This window comes from Cuculus canorus, chromosome 4, assembly GCF_017976375.1.
Source record: "Cuculus canorus isolate bCucCan1 chromosome 4, bCucCan1.pri, whole genome shotgun sequence".
NCBI lineage: Eukaryota > Metazoa > Chordata > Aves > Cuculiformes > Cuculidae > Cuculus > Cuculus canorus.
The window spans coordinates 39,660,695-39,674,376 of NC_071404.1; the positions used below are offsets into that span (position 1 = coordinate 39,660,695).

At 41.5% G+C, this 13,682-nt stretch overlaps 1 protein-coding gene across 4 annotated transcripts in view; it reads right to left on the reverse strand.

Moving 5' to 3' along the window:
• The window catches only part of GALNT7 (polypeptide N-acetylgalactosaminyltransferase 7), a 91,120-nt gene that overhangs the window by 64,596 nt on the left and 12,842 nt on the right, over positions 1-13,682 (reverse strand). For 2 of the 4 annotated variants that reach the window (XM_054064630.1, XM_054064631.1), the window contains exon 1: positions 2,849-3,064. The exons of 1 other annotated variant lie outside the window; for it this stretch is intronic. In XM_054064630.1, coding sequence (XP_053920605.1) covers positions 2,849-2,968 — 120 coding nt within the window. In that variant the 5' untranslated portion in view covers positions 2,969-3,064. Of the gene's footprint in view, positions 1-367; positions 509-2,848; positions 3,065-13,682 lie in introns of those variants that run through there. One more of the 4 variants, XM_054064633.1, reaches the window with a different exon arrangement.

Sequence of the window (13,682 nt, forward strand, 5' to 3'; positions counted from 1 at the left end):
CCCGAGTTACAGTGCAGAGAGGGAAAGTATACTGCCTGAGGTCAGCCACAAAAAGTTAAAATTCTATTTTAAGCTGGTACTGTCTGAGGAGAAATTTTACACTTGGTGGCTAGAGCTTTCAGTATAAGCAAAGGGAGGAGGATGTCGTATGGGAAGAGGAAGAATTATTCTGTTATCTTTATCTTAACAAACTTTCCGGCAGATAACAAAAGAGCAAACACACACATTTGTATGACTGAACAAAGTGTGCACCAGTGCATTTCAGAGAAGCAGTTATTAAACCCCTAGTTTCAACATGCCAAAGCTGTAACAAAGCACAGTCTGTTTGCAGGTGTTGCAGGGAGCATAACCCGAGATGCAAGCCCACCTCGTGGGGTCAGCGTTGTCTCGCCTAGCAGGATGCAGGATACACAGGCCTTAACCTTCCATCTCCAGAAACATGCTGGCACACCGCTAGTAGGAAGCCTGCTCATTACTGTTTAACTCATATCCATCACCTGAGCAGCATCTGAAGAGGAAGGCAGTTGAAACCAAAACATGACTTTAGTAATAACAATACCATTTCCCAGAAAATGATGAAGCATGTGTTACCCTCTCTCATATATATCATAATGATAAGGAAACAGCTGATGTAGCTAATGAACCAGATATTGTTTAGATTTTATCTTTGACAGTGTTTACTTAATATAATTACATTTATTCCCAACAAAGACTGGATAATTTCCCGAGGTGGCTGTAATGGATATTTCCGCCTCCAGTCAAGGGAGGGATAATCAAGACAAAATGCTGCTTTATCGGGAGCTGGACTGTAAAAACCATTCGTACTTCTTTACTGCCACACACACCAGCTAAAAAACATTTCTGAATTAGACCTCACATGCACTTGGAGGTAGATACAAAGGTTCAGCTCAGAAGTATCCATATGAAAGCCTTCAGGCTCATGAGAGCAGGAAAGCATGATACATTACAGCACGTGAATAAATTGATACAGTACACACAGCATAGGAATACATTATTTCAGTTGTCACCCCAAAATAACCATTTGAAGATGGTCGCTGCCCTACACACTAATGCAATCATAACTAATTTTTTTTCCAGATGATGTCACTTTACAGGTCTGTTACGCTTTCCTAAACAGGAAAAGTAATTCAAATGGTTTTGAGGCAAAATGTTTCCTGCTTGACATTTTATTGGGAAATATGCAAATAAAATTCCCAGAGATTTCTCTGTACAAAAAAAGCCCGGATTGTGTCTAGAAACACAGATTACAGAAACTTCACTTAATAAACTGCCTATCTCCAAAAGCACCGCTCTGGCTTATTATCTCAGCAGTAACTGCCAAGGTATAGCAAACTAAGAGCTTCACAAGACGGAGCATCAGCTGAAGGAGTCCAAAGTCACTTGCAGTTTTCAAAAGCAAGAATTCTGCCAGCATGCTTCCCTTCAACAATTATTCAAAGCAGCCTACTAGAGAGGACCAAGATCATCGGTGAACATAACACATCACAAAAAGATCACTTTTTACGACAATCACGGTAAAATTTTACAGCTTTACCAAGACGAAAACTATCTTGACCAATCTTACTTCAAACAGATCTCCTGAACTCTGATTACAAAGCTCTGGAACACTTGATGAATGTGGAAAATCACTTTGACTCCTTCCAAGACACTGGTGTCTAAGGGTCAGATTATTCTCCCCTGACGTGACCACTGCAAGGCTGGCTCCGCAGATTTGCTTGCGTTGTCTCCTGAAGCATTGCTAGAGGTTACCGTCCCTTTCCGTACTGCTTGCCCTGTGCCTCATAGGTCACCCCAATATTTCAGGGTGGGAGACCTGCACCGCCAGCACCAGGAAACCTTTTAGCATTCCGTGCACTGCTCTTAAATTACTTCCTCTACTGCCTCTCCTTGGAGAAACCTATCAGTAAAACGTCAGGAAGCCGATCCTTGGCCGTGGGGTGGGTGGGAGAAGGGAAGGAACACCTGGCACCCTTCATCGAGGACTTTCTCTGGATACTTACACACCAGCGTGGTTCTTTTAGGGAGACACAAAGGACTGTAAAAACTCTTCGAACTCTTTTATTGCCACACATGCTGGCTAGGAACCATTTCTCCATAAGACCTTACGCGCACTTGGGGGCAGATACAAAGGTTCAGCTCGAAGGTATCCATACTAAAGCCTCCAGGCTTTGTGGAGAAAGACCTTCTTGGGATACTTACGCACCAACGCGGTTCTTTTAGGGATGGAGAAGCCCCCGAAGGAGACAGGAAGGGCTGTAAAAACTCTTCTTACTCCTTCCCTGCCACACACACCAGCTAGAAACCATTTCTGAGTTAGACCTCACACGCACTTGGAGGCAGACACAAAGGTCCAGCTCAGAGGTATCCACACCAAAGCCTCGGGTTTGTGGAGAAAGACCTTCTCGGGATATTTACACACCGGCGCGGTTCTTTTAGGGATGGAGAAGCCCCCGAAGGACCGTAAAAACTCTTCTTACTCCTTCACCGCCACACACACCGGCTAGAAACCGTTTCTGAATTACGCCTCACACGCACTTGGAGGCAGATACAAAAGTCCAGCCCAGAGGTATCCGCACCAAAGCCTCCAGGCTCAGGAGCACGATTCATTCCCGCACCCGAATAACCGGATCCCGCACGCGCCGCGGGGGCTGCGGCGGCCCCGGGGCGGCGGCTCAGCCACGTCGCCCGTCTGGGGACACGGGAAGGGCGAGGGGGGGGGCGGCCGGTGCCACCCCCGCCGCCCCTCGCCGCCGCCTCGGGCCTGCAGGCCGCAGCTCGGGCAGCCGCCCCCGCTTCCCCCATCCCGCTCCCCGCCCCCCGCGCTCACCCGTCCCGGCGGCGCCGTCTCCTCGGCGCGGGGCGACAGCGAGGACCAGAGCAGCAGCAGCCCCAAGAAGCTGCCGGCCAGCAGCACGGCGCGCAGCAGGAAGCCCGGCTTCAGCCGCATCCTCCTCCCTCCGCCGCGCACCGCCGGGGCTTCGGACCGCCCCCTCCTCTCCTCTCGCTTCCCGCTGCTCTTCGCCAGCCGCACCTACAAACTTTCTTTTTTTTTTTTTTTTTCCTCCCCCCCCTCCCCCCCCCTTTTTCCCTTCCCCTCCCCGCTGCTCCCGCCTCCCCGCTGGGCGCGATGCGGAGCAGGAAGTGGCCGCGGCGGGAGCCGCTGTTCCACGTGGCCGCCGGGGAGGCTCCCGCTGCACCTGCCTCTGGAAAACGGGAGAGGATGGAGAGCTCCGGCGAGGGGGTTGGTTTGGCCTGGGGGGGGGGGCAGCTCCGCTCGAGGAGAAATGAAGCGTCTGCAGGAAGGCTGAGATTGATAACAGCGGTGCACCTCGGTGCAAGAAATCAAGTGAAAATATTAATAGAATCATCAAATAATAGAATAGTTCGGGTTGGAAGGACCTTAAAGATCATCTAGTTCCAACCGCCCTGCCATGGGCAGGGACATCCCACTAGATCAGGCTGCCCAAGGCCCCATCCAACCTGGCCTTGAACACCTCCAGGGATGGGGCACCCACAACCTCCCTGGGCAGCCTGTGCCAGTGCCTCACCACCCTCATGGTAAAGAAATTCTTCCTTATATCAAGCCTAAATTTGCTCCTCTCCAGTTTATACCCATTCCCCCTTATCTTATAAGTGCAGGCTTTTATGAGTAGTCCCTCCCCAGGTTTCCTGTAGCCCCCGTCAGGTACTGGGAGGTCGCTATGAGGTCTCCTCTGAGCCTTCTCCAGGCTGAACAACCCCAACTCTCAGCCCGTCCTCGTACGGAAGGTGCTCCGGCCCTCTGATCACCTTTGTAGCCCTCCTCTGGACCCATTTCAACAGTTCACCTTTAGTGTGATTAGAATAGCATTGAGTATCCAAGTCCTGTCTCCAGTTTGGTTGCTCCAGCCCACAGACATCTAACTTGTGTTAAAAGCAGCATAGAAAATCTGAGGAGAGCAGAAAGTGACGGAAGGCTTTGAAAGCCTTTAATTTAGATGACAAGGTAGTGAGTCAAGATGCATCTAACATTTTTAGAAACTGATGCCATGAAAAGCCAGACTCAATAATCAATGCCAATTTGATTATTAAGTAGGGTATCCTTTTATGTGACATCGGGCATGCAGGGGATGGCTCCACCTAATGCGTGTGCAACTTCTAACACAATTCACAAAGGCTATATACAGTCAAAGCATACACATTCATCACTTTTCCTGGAAGAGGTGTGTCTCTTATAACCATTTCCCACAATTTATTTACATAAGTTTCCTCCCCTTGGTGCATCTGCTCTGCCCTCTGGGGGTCTCAGGTTGGGGGCTTCTGGAGGAAGGCTCGCAGTCTTCTTCACAGTGAACTTTTCAACTTTCCTTCTTGCGCATGATCTTATACTCCTTCGGCACCTCGTCAAGGTTGCATCTGGTCCTAGCTGGTTATTTCTCTTATGATTGCACTAGTCCTTGTTATCTGGCTTAATTAGATACAGTCACATTCGTTTCCATTCTTTCTAACTGCAGCCTTGTTAAAATTCCTTATGTAAGCATAAGTATCCAGGCACAGGCTAGCTAAAAGTTATTATTCAAGCTAATCCTATATTTTAGTTCTAAAATCACAAAAACTATACACAATATTCAAACATATAATAGGTTAGTAACTTATAACATATAATCTCTTCCTTCAAAACTTTCATAACCTGGAGAGTATAAGCCTTCTAGATCCATAGAACTAGGTCAATAGAATTAGATTCATATCATATCATATCATATCATATCATATCATATCATAGAACTAGATCCATAAAGCTCTTAGCACACTGTTAAATGATTAAGAGCTGTCAGACTTCTTGCATTTCAGGCAGCACTTATTTGTGTCTTTGTAGATAAACCTCTTCTATCGCTGTAGTCTTGCACATATGCTATGCAATTCACAGGCAACACTTCAGGTAGGAATAGGTCTGCAGAACTGCAGAGTGTAACCCTCAGGAAAACATTTATTGCTTACTTTCTGTGGGAATCAATCCTGTGACAATTTCATTTTTATGGAATATTTGTATTAAGAACTTGAAGTAGTTCAGTCTTTTTTACGATGAGAGTGGAGAAACACTGGCATGGGTTGCACTGAGAATTTATGGATGCCCTGTCACTGGAAACATTCAGGGTTAGGTTGGATGGGGCAGAGCGTCCTGATCTAGTTGAAGGTTCTGTGCTCTTTGGAGGGGGTTGGAGTAGATGACCTTTAACAGTCCCTTCCAACCCAAACCATTCTATGATTCTACAATTCTAAGGTGCAAACGCTTAACTTCAATGATTGATTAACTTCAATGATTGATAGGACACGGGGAACGCAGCCCCATTAATTACTGTAAGCAGCCTGGGCAGGACAACACCAGTGTGTGTTTGGCAGAGACTGTAAAGTCAACAGATTCTTTTTTCCCTGAGGATAGCAGATTAAGCATGAGATTGCAGAGATGTTATCAGCCCTGAGTTTGTGTGTGTTTTTATTACTAATTTTCTGCACTAAAAGTCAGGCATCGTATTTCCTCCTTTGAAGGAGTCTTGCACACACACATGCAAATCTGACTATGTGAGCGCTCCACAGAGCACAGTGATGCAAGGACAATACTTTCAATGTAATAGTTTTGCCTTTTTTTGGTAGTCAGTACTACCCCCTTGTTTTGACATTTTTCAGTTCTCTCTCTTGTAAACACTGGGAGGATATCGGATCCAAGGATTCTGAATGTTAGCTTTCAGTGATAAGCTCTGTAGAAACAAAACAGGATCTTGTGCCCCAAACAGGATCACTTTGGAGGAAAAAAAACCCCACACCTAAGTGACTTTTGTAGCTGGACACACCTAAACACAGAAGTCTTTGTTTATTCATCTAGCTTATGCTATCTCACCATGTAATCCTTCCTCTTCTGTCAGATCACAGTATGACAAGTAGACAAATGCAATGTTTAAAGCGTAGGCAACAGTTCTAATCTTTACGAGTGTTTGCATGGCCCTGGGGTTTTCATGGGTCTCCAGAGATGTTTCTTCCAAAGCCTTTTCCCAGTTTGTGGTTGCAGTAACCAAACAAACATCCCAACACAAAGGTTTACGTGACCGTTTTCAGGTAGATAACAGCACCTGTACAGGGCTGGGAGGGACTTATTTTTTGCTGGGAAAGGCATAGAGCTGAGGTGCCCAGCTCTGAACAGAGCCCTTCTCCTTGGTGAGCCTGGTAGGAAAAGGCAGGTTGGGACTACAAACTGTGGACTTCTGTATCCTGCCAAAGAGCTATGGAAATGTTCCTCCTAACTCTTCTTTCACTGCTTCCTGGAGACCTTCCTGCAGCAAAACATGTTCTTCCCTCTTGTTTTATTCTCCATTTTTGGTGTCTGTTTTTACTGTCCTGTGCTGGTGCTCTGAGCACACTCAAGAGTAGGCAGAAAAAATAAATTACTCTTGGCACTGCACAGAAGGTCCTGTAAAACTGGACGCAGCCTTGTGATGTGATACTGCTCTGCTGCTGCTTGTCAAAGCTTAGAGTGACAGGGACAGAGCCCTCTGTGTGCGAGTGGATACTACATGAATTCGCATTTATAAGGCTGCTTGCCAAAACTTTTTATTTTTTCTTTAGTGGAGGCTTATATTCTGCAGAAACCCGTGGGTGAACCATGAATCCGTGATTATCAGAGGGAGACGAACAGTGGAAGATGACCAAGAGTTTTGTTGTGTTTTGTTTTTAGATACCAGTCAGTGAATTCCTCCATTAGTTGTTCAAGGACAGTTTCTGTATGGGGCATTTTAAAAACCCCTGCCTTTTCCACCGGAAGAGAAATACTTGATGCCCAGTGGGAAACAGTATGGGCCACTGCACAGTGTATTCATGCCAGCCAGCCTCCCTCTTTTCTGGGACTGTCAGTGACAAGAGAGTGGAGAAGGCATTGTGTTTCCCATATTACTATTACACCTGCCTGACCCGGTCCCTCTACAAGAGGGAGCATCATCCACCTTTTCTTCCTCATGCGCAGGCCTTACAGTTTAACTCCCAGACGTATCAGGTTAATACTGACCTTGTAAGTAATTTTTTTCGGTTTTATTCTCATGAATTTTAAAATTCTGCAATTACAGTTTTTTTCTGTGCAGTAAAGTGGCCGAAAAGACCTGCAGAACATATTTTCACTCTTGCTAAATTCGTACTAGCCAAGATAGAAAATTCAGATTAAAGTTGTCTTTGGATTGCCTCCAGTAACAGTCAAAACAACTTTGAAAAATCTTTTACGACCTGGTGAGAGAGAAAGGGAGAGTTAAACATGAATTTTTGCTCTCAGTTGCAAAACACTGTATAAACCATGATGCCTTTACTATCCAGCAGCACTAAGACAAGACACAATCCTGGCTGTTATTAGGGAGTAAATCAACCTCTGTTAGACTGCTATTCTGTCATTCATACATTTCTAATAGACTGGCAACTGTCATAATGTTTGTATCTATATGTGGACGTGTCTATTGCTTGCTGCATGGAAATCATATGTTCACTTCTCCATCTGCCTTCAGATAAATATCCAGTGGTGTTTAAGTCATTACAAAGCCTTACTGCTCTTGAACCAGAGACCTATAATGACCTGGAGGTGAAGTATCTGATTACTAATCCCCTAAGCCATGCAGTTGCCTTACTGTTGGGGATTTGGGAAGTGGTGTCTGGAGCCGGGTCACTAGCAAATATCAAAATCTCATGCAGTTGCTCACTGGAGAAATGTCAGGATCTGAATGTATCTCTTAACACTTGTGAATATTTGGCCACAAAATATTTGGCCTGCTTTAATTTAGTGTTGAGAAGGAAATTCTTATAAACTTTTGTACCTATCAATATGACAATCATATAGCACTAAGCTCCAGAACACAACAAACTGCCGTAAAGGCTTCACTGTACATAAAATCCCCCATTTTGCTCATCTGCATTTTTTTTTCTGACAACACTTAAGTTTCCTTTGGAAAATTTGCAGAATTACTCAGAGACGAACTTCTCTTTCTGCTGAGCGCAGTGAGCACAAAACACACATAGGTTTTTTTCATGTAAATAGGTTCTTTGAAATTAGCAATGGATTGTAGACAAGTTCATTTTTCGTAGAAGTTTCTGGAATTAACTACCAACACTTCATTTAGTGCAGTGTTTCACGTGATACACTCTAGGCTTCATGTAACGGCAAACTTGGTCATGCTTTGATTATAGAAGTGTTGGGAAATGCCAGCGGGCAGACAGTAACTTGCTTTCCTGAACTGAGTACCTTCAACAAATGCAACACTTCTGCTCCAGTGAAAACTTCCAGCTTCATGCAATCCGTTTTCCAATCCCTTCTGACCTTCCCAAAATGCTTCCAATTTCAGCATTTCTCAGGTTATTCGCATTTAAGTGGTCATCTCTGAACAAAGCTTATGCACTTTTCCACATTGCTAATTTGGATCTAAGGAAAGCTATTAGCACTACAACAGATCCATTAGTGCTGCATATTGAAATCCTAGAGTGTCCAGGTGGTATCCAAAACACTCTTTCCTGAGTTTGCATCTGAGATCTGAAAAGGTAGAAGATGAAGGTGTATTTGGAGAGTCTGGTCAGATCTATCTTTTATTAAACAGGTTCATCTCTTGTCGCACTGTCTCTAGCATTGAGGGATTTGGCTAGAGATTCTATATTAATGAGGTGGCTGCTACTTGGAATAAGCCAGAAGAGGAGAGTTTCGAATACACTATGACACGGACATAAAGCTATATGCTAAATCGTTCCAATGTATTTAACTCTGGAGTTGATGAAAAGGGATTGAAGTGCACAATTTTAAATTCTTCTGATTTTCTGTGATTGATTTAAATGTACTTTAATCAAATAAGTGTGTCTCAGTAATACTTAATACATGCTTTTGCAAATGAGACTGAGATCTGCTTGATTGTCATTGTTTTATGATCGGTAGTCTTCAGTACCATTCATCCTGTAATTCTCATTTATCCTCCCTTTTTTAAGCCAGAGGTTTACTCGTGCATGTTTTACCAAAAATTATCTTTAAATGGATGCTATTGGCAGAGTGCAGTTTGTTTCCTTTGCTTTTCCTGTCACTTATGTGAAGAACATGTTATGAAGTTCCTGTCATTTCATTTAGCCCCCATACTCCTGTCATGCCTACTTAGCTGGTTTTCCTCCTGCAATATCATCTCTTGCTCCTCTTCTCTTTTCCCACACAACAACAGCAAGTGAGCTTATTATTTGGTACTGGTTCTGGATTCTACTTATGTCCTGAAGACCAGAATGTAAAAAAATGTCTATATTAGTTTTCAGCTCCACTTGCTGGTACCGAGTACCAATCAATGTCTATGAATGATGCTGTATTATTAATATAGCTTTTGTCTAAAGAAATTTAACCTCTTCGATTTGCAAGTTCTCAAAATATCCACACTGTGCTGAGTGTCAACAATTCTTGACAGATTTAGATCTCATTAAAATAGTGGATGGGATGGTCTGCTGCATGGGTGTTTCATTTTGAAGAGAATCAGAATGATCTAAGCATGGGTTTACCATTTTAAAAATAAAGGTAATATCTATATTTCAGTGTTTTTTTTAAAGGAAATCTTACCTGTATTTTGAGCCAGATATAAGTATCATATATCTCCAGTCCAGAAAATATCCTTTTCCATGGTGTCATATTTCTGAGCACTTTGAACAGAAATTAACTTGCATCATTCCCTGAATCTAGGGCAGAGAAAATTGAAATAGGTTCCTGCAATTTCTGTTTTGCTGAAAAAACGAATGGTGTAAACACCCACATTTCAGATGCTGATTTACTTTTCAAAAAACCTTTAAAATATATTAAATTAGTGGAGTTAATTTGATGAAATTGTCAGCCTGAACAAGATCCACATTTGCATTTGAGATAAAAAATAGGACATTTTACAACTATAAGTTAATTAGATTTTTTTTTATTTCGGTAGCTTTTTACTGTTTAGTGATAAGCTGTTGATAGTCTAACAAATAACTGGTAATCGATTCAGTATCATACCTCCTATATCAGCCATAAAACTTTAGTAAGTTTGACAGCTTTTTCTTCAGTATACTTTCTGTTATCTTGTTAAAAATTAAACAAAACCTAGCTACTGAAGATAGTAAACATTTCTTAAAGCATTGGATAAGTTCAATAAAGCCACTGTGTCAAAGCTGAACAAGGTAAAGCCCTATGAAGCTTCACAGACAAATAAAAAAAGACATTTGAAAGATGTTATGTAGAAAAGCATGGGCGTGCAACAGTTATTAGTCACTAAACCAAGTATCTTTTGTTGTTCTTTCACTTAGTCACAGGGGAAGTGAGTAAAGTAGTATTTTGGAATATGTAATCTGCCTCATTTTTCATAAACGCATAAAACGTTAATTAATTACTGTAAAAGTCCATCCCACTAGATAGGTTTATACATTAACATTGAAATAATAGAAGCTGAATAACATCACAGAGATCAGCTGGACTCTGAGTTTCAAACTGGGGTCCTTGGATGGCTGGGAAATGGGGAAGGTATCTGCAACATAAAATGACAACAAGACTATTGCCATTAGTCACTTAAAGTTTGTGGTACAGAGCCTCCATCACAAACGGATAACTGGAAGTTGAGAGTCTTGGTAGTAATGAGACATAAAAAACATTACTAGACAGCTCTGAGCTTTCTTCTTTGCAGACTGCATAAGCTGTAGGTTTGATGTTCCCAGTGGTTGAGAACCGATGGTAGGGTGCTGAGCAGCCTCTTTTCTCATTAAGCTGCTCTTTGGAGAGAAATTCTTAAACAGTAGATTATTTCTATTACGTATCATCTGACACCAAGTTGTATTGATTAGTAATTCAATGAAATGATTCTGCTATAAAAGGCATGTTTTGTGGGAATTGCTTGTGGAACTGCAGGCAATAGCAGCTGTTAGATCATAAGACTGCACACATTCAAGTCTTTTGCCAAGTACAATCATAATGAAATAGATTTCATAAGGACTTCAGTTACATACAGATATCCTTACTTTATGTGAATTAAACAATTTCAGACTTGTATGGTATTAGCTCAGGTATCGATATACATACTTCTTTAAATTAATTCTTTTTTGAGTATGTTTTCCATCCTTTTCCCAAATTGAGAATTAAACCAAAAAATCCCAGCACCTAAACAATTTAAGAGAAAAAGTTCCTAGACCTGTCAAAAAGACTTTGAAATAAAGGTGAAGAACTGTAATAAAGTCATCATCTTGGCAAGCTGAACTCCATAGCATTTAGTCACGTGTGACAAGTAAAAGTGACAACGGCAGGATCTCATCCATCTTCAAATACTATGGGTTTCCAGATTTCTCAATTCACTGCCATTCAACCCTATTCGATAATGTATTTTTATTTTAATACTGGCTTAACTAAATCTTTGTTCTGAGTATTTTAATCAACTCAGGGACATCCTTTAGGTTTAGAAGTTAGTTGGAGCGTACGGAGTAAGTGGGAAAAGATTAATTCAGAGCATTGTCCTTAAAAAATAACAGCAAGACTTATTTTCCTGGTTGCAACTTGAAAAGCATGCTTAGAGATGAGAAGACTTCCAATTAATATTCTTACAAATTAAAGTGAAGAGTCGCTGATTTATTCATATTCCCATTACCTGTCCTTTTGAAAAATGAAAGCTGCTCATGTTAAGCATAGGCCAAAGTGAAGTTGATTCCATTCCTCATTTACTATCAACAGCTTTGACATAATGGGGTATAACTGAAAAGGATGTAATTAATTGCTTCTTGCCTTTTTTTTTTTTGTTTGTTTGTTTTCCTGAAATGGTGTTTTGGGACAAAGTAGAAGCAATAGGAAAACTTCACATTCTGATAAAGCACGGTGATCCACAGCGGGGCTTTTGTAGACTATTGGCTGACTACTTGAAAAAACCAGTTTCCTTCTTATTAACCTACAAGATACAGGAAGCCAAAACATGTTTCCCATACATTTTAGATTTAAATAAGCAGATTTAAAGTAGGAATAAAAATTAAGGTAACAATATGCCTGCCTTTCAGGCTTATATCCAAACTCTCTTGTCAAACTTGCCCTGCTAAGCCTTTGGTGACAGGGTTGAGTAACTGAAAGGAGGAGTTAGAGGCACTGTTCCTTGCAACATTTAGGTCAGCTTTGGTGCTGTCTGCCGTGTATCTAGGGCACGTCTAATTAATCCCAGAATATTACATAACGGCTAGACTACCTCTGTCAGCTTCTCCCACAGAAACCTGGCAGCAAAGGATTTTACCTTAGGTGAATAATTTCACTTTTCCAAAGGCTAGTGGGTGCTTTCTTCTCGTAGTCCATCTATGTAATGCTTATGCAACTACTTATAGAGCCCTTAGGTTATGAAGTATTTAGTAGGGGCGAATAACTTTGCTTGAAATGAGTGGAATGTTTCCACTGATTGAAACAGAGCAAATATTTCACCTCCTACTGTTTTTAGGACAAAAGTTATCAGACGGGGCCTTCTCAACTCTAATTTTGATGTTGCTATGCAAAAGAATCACATATTTTGGTTTTTTCTTTTTCTATGCCAAATGAGTATACAAAGTGTTTAATCAAATTAAGACCAGAAAATAGAGGAGAACTGCAAAATAAATAAGAATGTCACTAAAGCCTACTACAGCTCAGGAGAAGTTAAGGAGCTGAGTTGTGTTTGTGCACTTTTGTAGTCTACAATCTTCCCCGGTCATTATCAGAATTATATAAACACTTTGCAAATACAATCGTCAGCTTGGGGAGGTCGCTTAAATCGAGATGAGCTGCCACTGTGGAGCAGTGGATACACAACTGGTGAAAAATAAAGAAATAATCCAGTGCACTTACTGAACTAAGGATATTCTGCTTTCATGTTCTGTACCTCACAATAGTGATGCACTGAATCACAATGCTAAAAATAAAGCATTAATTAGCAATGCTAAATTTATGTGCAATTATGCAAGGTTCTCGGTGTCTCAAGAAGTACCACGTTTACATCCTGAGGGCAAAGTGTTGTGACTTTTAAAATCAATGCTTGTTAAACATGCATTCATCTAGTACGCCCAAAGTGAGATGATTTTTTTTTCATACGTGATGTACTAGAAAACAACTTATTACTTGCAGAACAAGAAATACCTGTTATTGGAGATCTGTTAAAATGCACTTAAAGCATAGGCCAAGAACACCACAGACATTTTTGTAGTGGGCGAGGTATGCTTTTAAACCCCACCCTCAGCTTTTCCAATGATGTTCTTACAATCTCCTTTATTTAAACATCAAAAGGTTTGCCACTGCATTTGGTACAGCACTGTTGTCAAAATCCTCATTTAAATGCTTCTACTAATACCTTCAGAATTATACAATATTAGAAATGTAAATAAGGTTTAGATTTTTCACACTTGTTTTCCTTTCCTATCCAAGTTGATTACTAAAGCAGGAAAAGCTATTCATAAATGCTTGATACCAACACATTAAAAAAATCTATATTAAAAACCTCTTCTATTTTTTTAAAATTTCATTTGAGAAATAGTCATATTGGTATCAACCATGAGTTTTGCCTGAATTAAGATTTATCTGCCTTTCAAATATGCAGTTGTGGATCAGCTGATACCTGCATTAACATACCTCACATCTACAAACTGTGTTTTAGAAGTTGTTTTAGCTCACATTAGAAGGAAAG